General features: G+C 30.5%; 1 protein-coding gene across 5 annotated transcripts in view; it reads left to right on the forward strand.

The window, feature by feature from the left end:
- The window catches only part of LOC143222207 (mitochondrial carrier homolog 2-like), a 61,002-nt gene that overhangs the window by 42,908 nt on the left and 353 nt on the right, over positions 1-17,741 (forward strand). For 2 of the 5 annotated variants that reach the window (XM_076448335.1, XM_076448336.1), the window contains exons 7-11: positions 3,624-3,717; positions 4,893-4,925; positions 9,369-9,436; positions 15,667-15,742; positions 17,393-17,536. In XM_076448335.1, coding sequence (XP_076304450.1) covers positions 3,624-3,717; positions 4,893-4,925; positions 9,369-9,436; positions 15,667-15,742; positions 17,393-17,515 — 394 coding nt within the window. In that variant the 3' untranslated portion in view covers positions 17,516-17,536. Of the gene's footprint in view, positions 1-3,623; positions 3,718-4,892; positions 4,926-9,368; positions 9,437-15,666; positions 15,743-17,392; positions 17,701-17,741 lie in introns of those variants that run through there. The other 3 variants (XR_013012097.1, XR_013012096.1, XM_076448337.1) reach the window with 2 other exon arrangements.

A 17,741-nucleotide genomic window follows, 5' to 3' on the forward strand; every position in this document is an offset into this window, starting at 1 on the left:
GCACTATTTATACTGACCCTATTAGTTTTCTACTGGCCCTGGAATCCCTTCACATTAGTTCATGCCAATATCCAAAACTGACTGGCCTTATTTCTCTTTTATGTCTATTTCTATCCAGTTTTTCTGGATACTGGGCCAAGTTGGTTTTTTGCAGGAACAGGCTCATTGACACTGTAGCTGAATCTATCTGCTCTGTCACTGCTCTGCCTGTTCCATACATGGACTGTGGTCCTGTATTCAAGGCTCTCTCCTCTATGCTAGTTGGCAGTCGACTTGGAGTGAGCAACTTGAAAACAAGCTTTTCCAAATAAAAACTCTCTATTGGACTTTGGCCATCTTGCTTCTATAAATATCGGAAAGAGGAAGGTGTTCTCATTAGACTACACATTGACCACAGTTTTTTAACTCGTCATTTTCTTTGGTCTGAGACCTATGCACAAATGTGTTGTCTGTGTGATGCTCAGGTCACAATAAGCCACATTTTATTGTCTTGCCATCATTATGACTCTCAACAATGGCACCATTTTAGACAGTGTTATAGGCGATGGTGACACTGTCCATCTTAGAAATGTTTTCAGTTTTTTAAGGGCTATTAATTTTTTAATGCTATTTAAGTGTTTCAATTTATATATTAGACCTTTTTCAATACGATTCCCTTTTAAGAATCATAGTCCATCCAGTTTGATTTGAAATTAGAAAATGGCCGTAACATTAAACAACTTGAAACTAGGACTGGAAAGGCCAACTTCAGGTGAGTAATGCTGATGTTTGAACTACCAGTTAGTCATCCTGTTGGGTTATCATTAAAATTTTGCTGTGAGTCTTTTAGAACTTTTATTACTTTACTTTCTGAAAATGGCCATAATGTCAAATAACTCGGGACTAGGACTGGAAAGGCTAACTTCAGGTGACTAACGGTGGTTTTTGAACTTATCTGTTAGTCTTTCTGGTGAGTTAAGATAATTACAATTATGCTACAGAAAGTCCTTTACAGCTTTTTTTCTGTAGTTTTTCTCTTACTGCTGTAGACTAGATGTAAAAATTGGTTTTAATGCTAATTGTTTTTTTTTAATTAAAAAATTAAACTTTGTTTTGTTTTACCATAATTTCCTTTTATGAATTTTACTAATATTACTTTAATTTTAACTTTTTACTGGATGTTTGGTGCAGATAGTCTAGTTGTTTTGCACCATAAAACACCAAACCAACCAACCATCTTTGAAAATAGCCTGAAATCTAGATATAGACTTTGCCCTTACATTTTTGCACAGTACTGAATATAAGATTAATATTTTCATGTCACAGAAGTCTTTCATTTTGCATCTAATCATTCCTTTGACAGGTTATGGTTATTGAACAAGCAGAAAGTATCTTGACTAATACAAAATGTCTCTTTTTTGTTTTTTTTAAATACGATTTGATAAGTTTGAATGAGTACTTTAGTTGTTAATGAAAAGTCAAGGTTTACTTGATTTTGTTTAAATATGAGAAGACAGTATACTTTTAATATTAATGAAATTTAACTGGGAAACAAATGAAATAAAATTATTCTAACTGATCAGACAGTAATTTTAATAGTTATATACAGTATTGGGTAACAGAAATATTTTAATTTTTTTTTTTTACTTTTTGGCTATAAACTATCTTTAAAAGTATATACCAGTATTAAGTAGTTTTATTTCACATAATTGCACTCAGCATCTTTTCAACATAAATTATAGTTCTGAATCTTTTATAAAACCCAGAAGTTTGTCAGTCTTTAAAAGTAGCTATGAATGTGGAAAATAAGGAAAAATCGAGGAATCTGGAAAAAGAGTTTTTAAAAAGTGTGAGAAAATTGTGCCTTCATAGCCTACATGCTGCTTAGTTGTACTGGTTACTATTATATGTTAACATAATCTTAGTCACTGTAATTCATTGTATTTGATGATAGGCTTTATCATATTACATTAAAATAATTCTACCTTTGTTGTATGTTATAAAATAACTGTGTTCTGAATATGTTTCCCTTCTACAATCAGATTAGAAGCAGAAGTTAATTGATAAATTAGATAGAATTTTGAAGAAAAGCTAAAATAACTGTTTCATCTAAACACACACACAGAATATCTAAAATTTTGCCTGGAAAGGCATGAAATCTTGTTGAAATAGCCATGTCCCCTCATGAAAACTATTAGAATATTTTGTTTATGAAGAGAGGGTTAATTTTTTATATGTGGGTAACAAACAGATTAATTCTTTCTAACATCTTTTTTGTTTTATTACTTGTTCTAGGTGAGTTTACTCCTACTTCTCATGTGCAGCATTATTTTTGGCTTTCTTTTTCCGTGACACACACAAATGTTTTACCTATGTGAGATTTGCAGAAATGTTCTCGTGTCCTTTTCATTTTCCAAAATTAACTGCAATATATTAAGCTTGATTAAATCTTAGAAAAAGTATTTTTTTTAGGAATTTTGATATGTTTCTTTAAAAAAAATAATAAATTACCTTTAATTTTGGTCTGTATGAAAAAAAAATATAAATTCAAATTCTAATTGATTTTTTATTTTGGGTCTTTTTAAAAATTAAAAAATATACTTGATATTACAAAATTTATTTCTGTGTACAATAAGAACACCTTTTTTGTAGGAAGAGGACTTTAACATGTGTAGAATTGTTACCATAAATTAGAGTTTAGATTTGGCATGTTGTTATAGGAAGTCAAATTCATTTCTTAACATTTATTTGAGGTTGAAGTAATACAACTAGTATAGTTGTGTAATAATAGCAGTATTATGGTATATCCATTCTACAGTTATGCTTCACTACTTTCTTTTACCAATTCAAAAAATTGCCATGCATTAAGAAAATAAAGGGACAAGACCTTCAGCAGTCAAGAAACTTGTTGAAAGGATGAGGGTTGGCAAGATTTATCTGCTTTATAGCTACAATAGTTTAATTGTAGAAGACACGTTATGTAAATCTGTAATTGGAAATAACTAAACACTAATTTAAGAACTTGAAAATCCTCAGTATTTAATTTTAAATTTAATTTGAATTGATATGTTAAGTAGTTAGGAGAATGTGTTTGTGAATTAGAACTTATAATTTGAATTTAGAACTGATTATCAATAGTTTAGTGCCAGTTAAATATAATGGTTCATAATGCTGTGCATTGCACATCTATGAAAAAATACTTAAAGCATTTTAAATATTATGTACATAAATGTAAATTAGATATGTATGTTAATATTATTATTTTTAGTCATTGATAAAATTTATTGATATTGGGCAGAGTAATAAAATTATATTTATACTCCTGAAATGTAAATTTATATAAACTTTAACAGTACAAATTCATAAAATATAATTTAACACTGGCTATATTTTATGCATAATGTAATAGCAATTTTAAAATTGCCAAAATAATAAATTGCACAAAAGTTTTATTAACAAACACAATTTTCTTATGCTTCATTTGTAAAGATTGAAAAAAGTAAGTTGTGTGCCTGTGCAATTAGTATGCATTTCACAACTGCAGAGAAGAAGATAGAATAATGAAAGAAATGTTTAAGTGCTACAGATCAGTAAGTGTTAAAATAATTACCCAAACAAATGAAACATTTAATGTTTTCTGGTAGTGGCCTTATTCCACGGCTTATTGGAGAAATTGTAACCTTATGGCTTGCTTCATCCATTACATTTGTCTTCAATACTTACTTAGTAGAAGATAAGGTAAGTAAATTTATGTTGTGTGAACTTTAATAATATTAAAATACTAAGTATTTGTTTTGTGTGTGTACAGTTTGTATAGTCAAAATGGGAAGGAAGTTTAAACAGTTATTTTTGTGTGGAACTAAAATGTTTTTTAAATGCTCTTTGTGGTTTAATAGAAGTTAAAGATAGTGTTAATAACTAGGATTAATGTGTTTTCAGAAGAAGCCAAATATTAGAGAGTAGGTAATATTACAGCTGTTTGTAATTCAAAAACAATAACTTTATTTTTGATGTGAACTAGGAACAGACTAAATAGTTATTTGATATTGTAATGGATTATCATTTGTGACATGAAACTTGATTTAGCATGTTTATTTACAATTGTGGAGTTTTTTTTGACTAAGCATTTCTTAGATTTTCCTCAGTCTTTTCTGATTTTTGCCATGCATGTGGTTATGTCTAAGCACACACTGTAGGGGTGAGAGCATAAGTTCAGTGTTTTACATAATCACTTTGAAGCAATGTAACAGCAGAACACAAAAACATCATTGTACTGTCATCATCATTCTCTACTTGAGGTAAGCAGTTGAGTATGGCATGCTTATAGCCAATATGTCTATTGAAAATGACTGATTATTTAAATACAGTGTAATTAATTTGGCTTATTATGATTTCCATATGTAAGGAATCAATTTTTACTTTTAGTTTAACCACAATCATGCAAATTATTTGACACTGCTTTAATGTGCTTATGTGCAGTTTCTGACTTTATTATTTGTCATGTAATGTTATTCTTGGAAAAAAGAAAATACAAATGTTTCAACAACTGACTGAGTTATGTGCAACTCTGTTATTTAATACTACCCTTTTATTTGTTAAGTTAACTTTAGGTTGAGATGGGTATTGATTTCAGACATATATGATCATTTTTGTTTTAAGTACCTGTCATGCAGAGTTTGTTACGATGAGAAATTCAGAATGCTTTTTCACTCATTTTATTTCACTGAACACTTTGTATTTAGTACTGGTGTGGTATATGATTATTCCAATTCATGTTGAGGACTAATTTTTGGATGTTTTGTAGTTTTGCAATATTTATATGGTCATGTTTAAAGCTAAGAAAATTTAGGATATTTAAGATAAATATTTTGTATTATAATAAAAACTTCTTAAGACAGAACTTTTTATTTCAGACAGTTCGCACTTATGTTAGAGCTTCTATCATGGTAAGAATAATTTATTGGTTTTATTTTAACTAAAAAAAATTAAAATTTGGGTTAGGTGCACATTGATTTCTTTTTCAGTATATTTGATGTTAATTTTGCAATAAGAAAAGTAAATGTAAGTAAACCAGGAATGAAGTGTGTGAGTAATATGTGTATTGAAAATATATTTTACTTTTAAAGATCTGGAGCATTTGGAAGTTATACAAAACATCCTGGTTTGTGAATCACCTTTTATTTGAAATATTGTTTTAATAAAAACTGATTTTTACTTCAAGGAACCAAGAAACAAATATCAGTAGGAATTAATATATTTGTAGCATTGTCTTACTGATAAAACAAGGGCATTCTTTTGTGGAAAAAGTTTAAGTATCAGGTAAATAGGAATACACATTATGTAGCAGTTACTAGTACACAACTGCACTTAGAACTAATTGTTATTGTAGTTATTGAATTGCATTAGGTATGATACAGCAAAAATGTAAATAATATAGTCTAAAACGAATACTCACTTTTCACACAGTAAAGTTTCTTTGTGTTTGAGTTTGCATAATTTGCCAAATAGATTTTTCAAGTTACCAGTCTTCAGAAAACTCCTACATAATCTCTCATGAAACTGTAAATTTGCACTCATGCTGCATGACATTATACAGCAGACACTCAGTAGGAGTGTTACACACTTTCATATACATTGTTTTCTTCTATATTCACATTCATAAATCTTCATATTTTTGTGGGCACTGTTGTGAACAGGTGTTTTGAATTTATTGAGATTTGCAACTTTTTTAGTTTTCATGTTTTCACTTGATTGAGTTTTAACATACTCGGTATGAATTCACAATTTAACTGTCAATTTGCCCGACCACATAATCTCTTTGCACTCTTCTAAAATCTTCCTAGATTTTATACTACTAACTTTTAACACTGTGTGTACACCTTCACAGAACTTGGCAACCTTTCAGTAATGTAGTATTGTAAGTGTCACATTTAAAACAATCTAATTTTTAATGAAGTATTTTTAATAAACTTAAAGATTTGTCAGTGACTGTATGAAGTATTTATTTGGAATATTCTATGTACAAAGTGAGTTCCACAATAAAATTAAAATATTTTTTTTCATCTCAAAAACAGAAATTAATCTAATTTATATATATTTCCTTCTAGAATTATTTCTAATTATCACACGAAACAACTTGTTTATCCTAAATAACTTTAAACTCAATAGTATACATCTATTTATGTTTGGATTTTAGTGTTTTCTTGCCCTTTGAACCATTTCTAACCACTACTTGCACCATTATAAGTTGTAGATCACTTGGACAATGTGCAGCTCACATCATACTATGATATTACACAAAAGCTGTTATTGGGTGTGCTTCATGAAACATTTTAAACATATTCTTTATTTTAGCTAATCAAATCTTAACTAATATAAATAGATCCATATTTTTACATTTTAGTCACTCACATAATAATAAACTGGAAAAAATTATTTGCATAAAAAGTAAACAGGAAAGTGAGAAATAAAGTACCTATCCATATTTTTTTTGCTGTTAACTGTCAATGACATTTAACTCTACATTTTTTATAGTAATAGTTGTAATTAAAAAAAATTGTTTAATCAAATAATGCACCACAGAACATAGACTAATAACATACAAAAAAGCAGATAATTTCCTCTACATATGACAATTTTTCTGGTTTTATAACTATTTCAACAAATTCCTCTAAGCTGATCATTGGCTTTCTCATGAGTGACACTGACGATTATATGACCAGAACACGATGGTATGCAATGTGTAACTTGGTAGATGTAAACCTTGGTTTTTTATTGGTGATGTATAATTTTTGAGCATTTTTGAGCCAACTGAGGCAGGTGGATACACCCTATGGAAAGTACTGTCTTCTCTTTGCTGAACATTCTTCCATTCCAGTTTACATGGATGATTCAAATTCAGGTGACACTGTGGGATCTGCCATGGTTTATTGTTATTCAGTGATTGCTTGCAGGATCTCCTCTACAGTTTTTGTGTTCACTACAGAGTTGTATGTCATTTCTCTTGCCCTGGATCATGTAGAAGCTATGCAGCATACAGATTTACTATTTATGCTGACTCTCCTAATTCTTTACTGGCCCTGGAATCACTTGGTGTTAGTTCTCACCTTGTTGTTGTTGATATTCAAAAATGACTGGCCCATATTTCTTTATCTTCCATCCATATTGAATTCTTTTGAAAACCTTACCATGTTGATATTTGTGGGAACAAGCTTTCTGACACTGCAGCTAAATTCATCTGCTCTGGTATTGTCAAAGCTGTGCCTATCCTGTATATGGATTATGGCCCTGTATTGAAGGCTTGGCTTTGTACTAGCTGGCAGTCAACTTGGAGTGAGCAACATCATAACAAACTTTTTCCAAATAAAATATTCTGTTGTTTTTAGCCATCTTGTTTTTGTAATAATTTGAGGGAGGAAGTTGTCATAATTAGGCTACACATTGGCCACAGTTGTTTTTTTTTAACTCCTTGTTTTGTTTTATCTATGGCTGATCCACCAATGTGTGGCCTTTGTGACACTCACGCCACAATAACCCACATTTATTGTCATGCTGTCATTATGACCATAAGTGATGGCACCATTTGAGACGTATTTTCTATGGATTTACCCTCTGATAATGGACAGTGTCACTTGTGATGGTGACATTGTCCAACTTGCTTATGTTTTTAGCTTTTCATGATCCATCAGTCTTTTTAATTTGATTTAACTCTTTTATCTAAATTTTGGACATTGTTTTAACTCTTTATTTTTACAATAAATTTAATATATATATTTTTTTTTTTACTGGTTGTGTGGCACAGATAGCCTAGTTGATTTGCACAGATAAATGCCAACCACCCACTACAGAACTCTTGCCATATGAGTGTTACACCATATGAGCTTCCTTCAATTGCTTTCTGAAAAGGTGTCCACCTAGGTAATCCTTGCTTTGGAACCTTACCATTTCAATATGGGGTTCTAGCTGTTCTGTGTGTGTGAAGGTATTTGTTTTGGAAGCTAACATTTTCTTTATCTGGAAATGTGTTTCCAATAGGTACTTACCTTGATACATATATTCCTATGTATTTTCCCCACTCTTCATTTGTGCATTTTGTTTTTTGCTTCACCAAAGTATGAGGATTCATTATGCATGTAGGTATGTCGCATTTGTGTTGGAGAAGAGTTCTGCTGCATGATTACATCATAGAGTGGTGCAAGTTTAAGTGGTTTCATATGAAATTAGGTGGGAGTTTTAAAGAGTGGTAGTTTGCATATCTCTTTGGCAAATTGCACAAATGCAAGAGATAAAACTCTTCTGTGTTAAGAGGTGAGTATTTATCAGAAATCCATTTTAAAGGTAAGAAAAATGTTAACTTTCTTAGAATAATTAAAACTAAATTTTTAAAGTAATTAAATAGCTGAATGGTACTGAATACAATATTTAAAAGTAAGCTTACTTGTTAATTTACTATTTAGCTTTCTTTCCTAAAAGAGTTAAAAGAATATTAGTATTTTAAAATTCTTAATAGCCTTGAAGTAAAACAAAATTTTCATAAGCAGTAAACTATCTTTGTACTGCAATTGTATACAGGGTGATTAGAAGTATATCTTTTTTCTCAGTTAGATAATTTTAAAAGAGCTTTTGGCCTAACATGGTCAGGTGATCAAAGCTTTTGAATCATAATCTGAGGGTCATGGGTTCGAATCCCACTTTCACCAAACCTTTCAGCTGTGGGAGCATTATAATGTGATGGTCAATCCTGTTGATTGGTAAAAGACTCGCCCAAGAGTTGGCAATGTGTAGTGATAACTAACTGCCTTCCCTTCAGTCTTACACTGCTAAATTAGAGATAACTAGCAGAGATAGCCTTTTTGTAGCTTTGTACAACATTCAAAAACAAACAAAAGGGCTTTTATGCTGGTTTTAGAAATTTCAAGAGATGTGAAATTTTTAAAAAGTATTATATTAGTTAAATATATATTACACATTCATAGTTGCTTGTAATAATGATTTTATTAATGAAATAAAAGTATTTTAAGGAACTTAGCAGCAGACTACATTACTTTTACAGATAATTTTGCAATATGTACAAAAACAGTTTTTCAGAAATAGTTTTTCATAAAACTAGTTAGACATCAGAAATGCATGTCAGAATATAGATAAACATCCATAGAATTATTTTTACCAACATCTTTAAAATTTTATTGCTTGTAATTTCAAATATGCACAGAATTTTTCTATACACATTTGTATGTTCAACTTTTTGTTACACTTAAATATTTTTATAATATAAATGCATAGTATGTTTAATATCAATTTTTGTCAGACAAGTTTGTATGCTTATTCTTCAGACTGTTTAACTTTATGTATCTTTCATAGTCATTTTTTTATATTTTTCCCACTTGCAGTACCTGTCAACTGCTGTTGCTTACCCTTTTAGCCTGGTTAGCAATGTAATGGCTGTCAACAACTGTGGGTTAGTGATACTTCTTGTCTCGTATTATTATATTTAAAGATAAAAGCCATAAAATAATTGTGAATAATTGTTCAGAAAAAAATTTTGAATTAGGTCACCAGGGCGAAATATCTGAAATTAATATGTAAGGATGAGAAGGTTAGCTGGTTGGACTTGTGGATCAGTTCAGTTGTAGGAGGGAACTTTCTGGAATGGAATGTTTACACTTAAATAGGAAAGGATCTGGCATGTTTGCAAGGGCTATTAACTGAGCTGTAAGGGAAATTTTAAATTAGGGCTAGATAGTGGTGAATGAAACAATAAACTAAATGAAACAAAATTGAGATTAAAGGAAAGTTTAGCATAGGAAATCAGTATAAAAGTAGTTATAAGAATAGGCTTAATTGTTTCTATTGAAATGCCAGAAGTATAAGAAATAAATTAGATGACTAAAGCACTGGTTTGTAGGAATGGGATATTTTGATATAATGGGAATAACTGAAACTATGATTAAACATAGATGAGTTTGATGACAGAAATTTCTTTTGAAATACATGGTTATAGGTTATTTAATAGCTACAGTAGTAAAGAAAGGGGTGAGAGAGGCTCTTTATGTAATTTGTGTGTTACATTCTGTTGAATTTGAGAATACTTAAGATAATAGAAAGGAGATTGAATCCATTTGGGTTTCTGTTTGTGAATATCAAGGGAAAAGCTCTCAGTTGGAATTTATTACAGATCACCAGGTGAAACTGATGAAATTAGTAAGAGACTTTACAGTGAGATTAAGATCTATACTGTTAATTAAGTCATAATTATGGGTGATTTTAATTTCAGACATTGATTGGGAAATTCTAAGGTCAAACCATGAGGGAGAAAGATTTCTGGAAATTGTTCAAGATTGATTTATTTTTAACTTGTTACGTAGAAATGGTTGATAGGTTGGAAATTGGGAAATGCCTAGTTTCAAATGGACATTGTTGTATTATGTTTGTTTTGCTGCATATGAAATTGGAAATAATGTTTAATTCCAAATTTCAAAAAAAGCAAATTTAGAAGGGATACAATAATAATTGTCTGCTGTGAACTAAGCAGCTAAATTATTTGGAGACACTGAGCAAATGTGGAAAATTTTTGAAGAAATTTTTTTTAATGTTCCAAACAAATATATTCTTTACAGAAAGAAAAGGGTAGCTGCAAGTCAAAAATCAGGTTGGCTCACAAAGGGTATTAGAAATACAATTAAAGAAAAGCATCACAAATTTAAGAAGTTTAAATTGACTGGTATTATTGAAGATCAAGAATATTGTCAAACAGGAAATTAAGACATCCAAAAGGGTGTATGAAAAATGTAGCTGAAAACAAAATTTATCAGTAAGATTTTTAAAATACAATAGGGGTAAACAAAATCTCAGAATGGGGAAAGAACCTTCCAGGGATGACAAAGGACGGCTTGTATCTGATTATGAATTAACTAGGTTATGTTATTAAATTCTGCTTTTACTTCAGTTTTTTTTTTTTTTTTTAATGAAGACAAGCAGTATTCCTAATCTTGAACAACTGGTAGATGAAAAGAAAGGTTAGATATGTGAGCCATTTATCACACTTTTGTAAGTCCTTGAATAGTGGACAAATAACAACAGATTGAGAATTAGCCAATGTTACTCCTATCTTCAAGGGAGGTAATAAAAGTTGTTCCAGTAATTATGCCTATTAGTTGTGGGTAAAGTTGTGGAATGTCTGATAACAGATACTTTGCAAAAGTCATTTAACAATGTTTAGAATTGTATCGGATAGTTAATATGGTTTCAATGAGGGAAAATCTTATCATTTTTTTACATGCTTTGTAAATGCTACTGTGTATGTAGATGAAGTTACAGGTGGAGACATGGTGTATCTGGATTTTTAAAAAAAAGCATTTGACAAAGTGCCATATAAAAAGATTGTAGAGAAATATCTGTAGGTGTGGAGTATAAGGTAACTAATCTAGGTACAAGAGTGGCTTAATGGAAGAAGCATAGTGTTATTAGAAATGGAGCTCAGTCAGACTGGATTAATGTTGCAGGGTTTAGTCTTTTGGACCATTGCTCCTTTGATTTACATCAATACCATATATGAAGGAATGGTTAATAAATTATCTAAATTGTCTGATGATATCAATATCTTGCATGCTGCTGCTTTACAAAATGATTTTGATTTTTTAGTGAGTTGGACAAGTAAATGGCAGATGGGTCTTAATTATAAATGCAACATATTGCATGTGGGTTATCATAATTTGAATTATATGTATAATTTGGATGGGAATAACCTTAAGAGTGTAATGAATGAAACTGATTTTGGTGTAATGATTGATCATTCTCTCAAGCCATCCAAGCAGTGTGCTGTTGCTAGTGGTAGGGAAGTAGGATTTTATGTAGTATCTACAGAAATATTGAATACAATTCCAAAGAGGTTATAATTTCATTGTATAGGTCAATGGTAGGTCATATTTGAAGTATCATGTACAGTATATGGCTCCTTACCTTAGGAAAGACAATGATCATTGAAAAGAGTTCAGAGGAGAGTAACTAAAATGGTACATAGGATGGATGAGTTGTCATATGAGTAGAGATTAAGATCCATAAAACTTCTCTAATATTTTTTATACTTAACAGTGAGAATGATTGAACTAAGGGACACAAATATAGATATGGGCAAAGTAGAAGCTGTCTTCAGCTAAGACAACTTGATTTTTCAAGTAGGGTGATTAGCTTATGGAATGGGTTGCTTTCAGATGTAGAGGTAACATATTTGACTGAATTTAAAAGAAAGCTTGAAGGATATATGACTCTTAAGGGCTGGTTTTAAATATTTTATTTCACTTTAATTAATACTTTTGGTTTGACTTAGAGGAGGGACAGCTTAAATGGACCAATAGGTCCCCTGTTGTCTCTAAACATTATATTGTATTAGTTAAAAGGAGAATAATACAGTGGAGGTTTGTGTGAGCATTTAGTAATTGTGCTTGTTTACCACACCTTCCAAAATAAATCATTACCCTCCATCTTGTGACACAATCTACAGAAGAATAATTAATGATGACTTTTAATGCTTGCCCTACAGTATTAACGAAAATTACATAAATGTCTCTTGACATATTTACTGTAGCAGAGATGCCAATCATTATGATTTGAACATAATCATTACAATTTTGGTGTATACATTACGATTATACTCCCAAGTTATTATATAATAGGCCTATACAATAAAGTGATAAATTGTTCCCCCAGGGTTGAAAGGGGTGAAAAGAAAATTTCTAGTGAGATACAAATAAATTTTGATAATAAATAAGACATAGTCCAAATGGCTACTTGCGATAATCATGTTTGTGCTTGAAATAATAAAAAATATTTGTATCTCCGACATCTACCAATAGTTTGAGTGCAGTGCTTTTCCGTACTAGGTAGGTGGGGGAATCCATAGTTACATCATTAGTGCTTGTCAGCCAATCAGCGGGTATTTTTCGTTTTCTCAAGATGAAAAAAAAAGAAGCCTCGTTTACCAGATTGTCTTGTTTCTGGCAAATCTAAAACTGTGAATCAAAAAGTTAGGAAAGAGTATAGTGCAAAATATCCAGCCATTGCATCAAAAGTCAGTGACAGTTATGCAGTTTGTCATATTGATTTTTCTGTGGTGCTGTATTCCAATCTAATGCTGTATTCCACTCGGACATTTCTTATGTAAATATAGTATATTATCATTATAGATATAATTTAAAAATAGTGTTTTAGAGTATGCCTTATCTTTTTTAAAAGATTTAATGAAATATTCAAAAACCTTTATCATGTCACCACTGACACTACATAATAAACAAGCTTAAAATCGTGGTAACCTTTTAAAACAACTAAACAATCTTGAACTCGAGACAGAGTTAGAAATGCCATTATCTTGACAAAATTTTAAGCAGAAGATGATTCACTACTATTTAAAATGCACTGTCAAAATTATGCCCAAAGTATCTAAAGACAATTCCTATAAGCTTTGAGGCTAACTGTTTTGAAGTGTAAACAGAAGGAATACCAATACACACGTTTGGGTGCATCATGCTTGGGTGTCGCTTTGTGTCTCATTATCTTCATTATTTGAGTTGTGCTTACATTGGTATACATTTATCCTCATTCACAATGTATGCTAATAACAATATACAGTGCATCAGGGATGACGAGAAAACTCGCTTGTATAGATAAAAATGTATATGTGAAAATGGCTGGTTTGGATTGAGAAAATTTTTTATGCAGAGGAGCAAACAACAATGACCGAAGAAGGTCGAAATGTTGTTCGCTCCTTTGCATAAAAAATTTTCTCAACCCAAACTAGCCGTTTTTATATAAATATACACTACACTTTTTAAGGCACTAAAAATAAAGTCCATTCAAATGATATATTGGGTTTCCTATTTATTTTTATTATATTTAACAGCTTGTATGATAAACAGGTTAAAATACTAAATCGTAGCAAAATGCTATATATTCTTTAAATCTCATATAAGTTAACTTTAATGAGTAAAACTAAAATGCTTTACTTATACTTTTTATTAGAAAAAATATGTTAATGCTCTACACCGTATAGACTGCCTTACACTGATAGATGCGTAGATTTGTGTAACAGTAGTCTTAAACTGTTATGTATAATAAAGCAAGTATACACCATTAATTCAAACTATTTTGTCATCACAATTCTGTAAATCCTTACATTTATTCAAAATACCTTTACATTGACATGTCTACTTTTAACAACCAATTTATGCAGTTCATTTTACATTGAAATCTGTATCATAAAATAAGTTGTCAGTTGCATAGGTTAACCAAGTTATGGGTGTTGACTATTTATTTTCATACTTTAAAGTTAATCAGAGCCAAATCTGTGGTCTGCTTATGGAGAATTCCAGACAAAATGGGTTTGCAAAAGATTTAGGTTCCTTAAGGATTTGGGTGAAAACTTTGACATTTTTGCAAACCTCAGGGCTGAGATGAGTAATATTTAAAAGTTGGTTAACCCAGCAGTTTAGGATAAGGGGTTTTGGGGGAAATCCCCACGTTCTTCATGGAGTGATGTAAAAATTTTTACCTTTGTGCAATCCTCCACCCCAAGACAATCCATTTTGTACTGTTTAGGAGGAGTTACATTACAGACATTGAATTTTATTTACCCACACTTATGCATAAACTGACAAATATGTCACAAACAACAAACTTATAAGATAACCCAGTTTCATGTTACCTTACATGCAGAAGATACAGTATTGTTTAAGTTACTTTTTACTGATATACAGTCTAAGCAGATTAAAGCACTGGGTAGTTTTTGTATAATGATTTTTTTACCTTTCTGTATGGAATGTATAGTTAGCCTAAAAATGTTAAAGACAATAGTTATTGATATATAAAAATGATATATTTGATCTAATAAAGAATATGTTGCAAAGTTTATAGACTGCAGATTAATGTTGAAAAATAGAGAGGAACGTATTTTATTCATCTTTGACTTTTTGTGAAACTACTCTTCAGAATTGCAGTTACAAGCTAAGATATACTTCTCTGTATCTTTTTTCAGTAATGTAAATTAGTTTGCATTGATGTTAGACTATAATGCTTGCAAAAGCCATAACCCAGTGCTATTTCATAGGAATAAAGTAAACACTATTGCAACTTTTGCAGTAGGCAAGTTTTAATTTTAATGATATTATTTTAATCCACAGTATTAGGCCATCATCAGGTAACTCTTACATGATGATGACTAGATATAATGGGTTGAGATGTTTATGTTAATATCAGAACTTGCCTATGCAAAAGCTGCTATTACTCTGTTTCTGGATTAGTTATTCACTTCAGTAAGTTTCTCACTTAGTGCTATAGCAGTTTCTTTATAAATAACGTAAGAAATAGTTAATTACATGTTGCCTAAGGAATATACATTTATTTAGAAAATTGTACTCTTATGTTAATGTTGTGATTCTTATTAAATTGTGATCTGATGATTAAATGATGTGAACATTTACTGACATATCAAACCATGGCCTATATGCTGATTTAACCACAAATATTGCTGTGGTAGGAAGTATCCTTACTGTCGTTAATAAACACAAAAGCAGAAATATTAAATCTTTTTAATAATGTTATTTTACCAAATGTTTTTAGAAAATGTTGATAATTAAATCATTTTAGCTGTATAATGAATAATGATTTTACTTTTCTGCCTCCAATAACATGAGATAGGCTTGCTGCAGGAATGCCACCAAATATGCCAATTTATGCTAGTTGGACTGACTGCTGGTCTCATCTTAAGGCTATTGTAAGTTGAGAATAATAGTGAAATTACTGTTTCATGTTTCTACAAATTAAGTGCAATTAGTTCCATAGTGAAAATAATGTGAGTTGTAGTATTGTTTCTAGCATATTTTAAACACACTTTTGTTGTGTAAGTAGTGAAAATTGTAAGAAAAACAAAACAAAAAAAAAACATTAATGTTTTATTTAATGTACAAAGACAATGTTTTTTATGGCATACTGAATCCAGCCTGATTTTTCTTAGAATATATAGGATGGGTCTGCTGAATAATATATCTATTATAGAGTAGTTCTGAATAACTGAGAATGAAATAGAGAGACAGGACACAATGAAAATTCTTTATTATATCAAATACAAGCAAATGGTGTGTATATACTTGGTTGAGAATAGATGGACACTTTTACCAGTGTGGAACTGTTCTATCTCTCTCTAAAACCGACTTTTTCAAGATTGTGTACCAGACTGTTTAAAGCTAATGTTCTTTACATAACGGGTAATGTCTGATATATCCAGAGTGACAAGTGGTACCAAGTGATTATTCATTCTCACTCAAACATTGTTACCTGACCTACAATTGGAAGGCTGTCTATATCCTTGTATCTCAGAACGGGACAACGTTTCGACCGTCGTAGGTCATCTTCTTAACCTGAAGATGACCTAGGAAGGTCGAAACATTGTCTTGTAAATCACATTGAAGTTTCAACATTTAAAACCAGATTTGAAAGTGTGATATATATCTTTTAATGTGCTGCATAATGAGTGAATTAATATTTATATGTTGACAACAGTTATGTAAAAAGCATTACTGCTTTGTTACTTACTTGCTACAGCTACTTTACTATACATATTAAAGAAGCATATGAAAGCAAGAATCAAAATGTTCAGGTAACTGACTTCAACTATTCATGTTTGACATTCACAGACACCGAGATTAATGCAAGTGAATATGAATACTTTGTTGACCAAGAAAGATAAAGTTCAATACATTTTCTTGTGAACAAATATTGCTGGTTATTCTGTAGTACACAATCCAGTTTCCACAAAAGCAAGCTAATATATCAAATTAAAAATATAATGGAAGTATCATATTTTTTATTTATGGCAGAAGTTCATCATGAATTCCTTTTTTTTTTTATATTGTTAGGCTTTTGTCTTGCTGACAAGTTCTATTAAACATTGATTATATTAATGAGTCAGAGTCTAAATGGATTACTCACAATGTTTTTAGAATGTTTTGTGTATAGTTGAAAACAAGTTTGTTAAAGGTTTTGGGATGCAAACCATCTTATAATATGAATGCTTCAGCTTTGAAAACAGGTTCCCTGTCAATATAGTTGGGTATGAGACTTTTGTACTTTATCTATATATTCATTTGACACACTTTTGGTATATATGTGCTTCCTAGCTAAATGTATCCTTGTGTTTTCATACTTCTCTTTTATCTTTGATATCACCTCTTTGTTATTGGTTTTATGTTTATGTATTTTTAACATTGTACAAACAAAACAAAAAACAGTCAGCAGTGAATGACTAAGGCTTATTTATGCTAACTAATTAAAGAAAGAATCAAGTTTAAGCTCAAAGAAAGGAAAATAGAAAAAATGCTTACTTTTTATAATACTAAACTATATTTTATGAATTTCAATTTTAAAGAGTCAACTTAAGAGGGGATCCAGTGTCTTATGGCGATATTACAGTGGACCATATATAATAGATGAGAAAGGCAGACCTGCATCTGCAAGTAGAGCACAGTTCAGTAAACCAGAATCATCTTAATCTTGGGTCTTTTGTTTTAAGGTACTATAAACATAATTACTTTTAATACTGTTTCCTTTTGCATAAATTTTAGTAGTTAATGCAATGACTCTAAATAATGTGAATGCTTATTTATGCTAACTAATTAAAGACAGAATTAAGTGTAAGCTCAAAGAAAGGAAAATAAATGTGTAACTGGGTCAAAAGTGTGTATAATTTTGTAATATGTAATCTAGTTCCTTGATGA

Source organism: Tachypleus tridentatus, chromosome 8 (genome assembly GCF_004210375.1).
Source record: "Tachypleus tridentatus isolate NWPU-2018 chromosome 8, ASM421037v1, whole genome shotgun sequence".
NCBI classification, from domain to species: domain Eukaryota; kingdom Metazoa; phylum Arthropoda; class Merostomata; order Xiphosura; family Limulidae; genus Tachypleus; species Tachypleus tridentatus.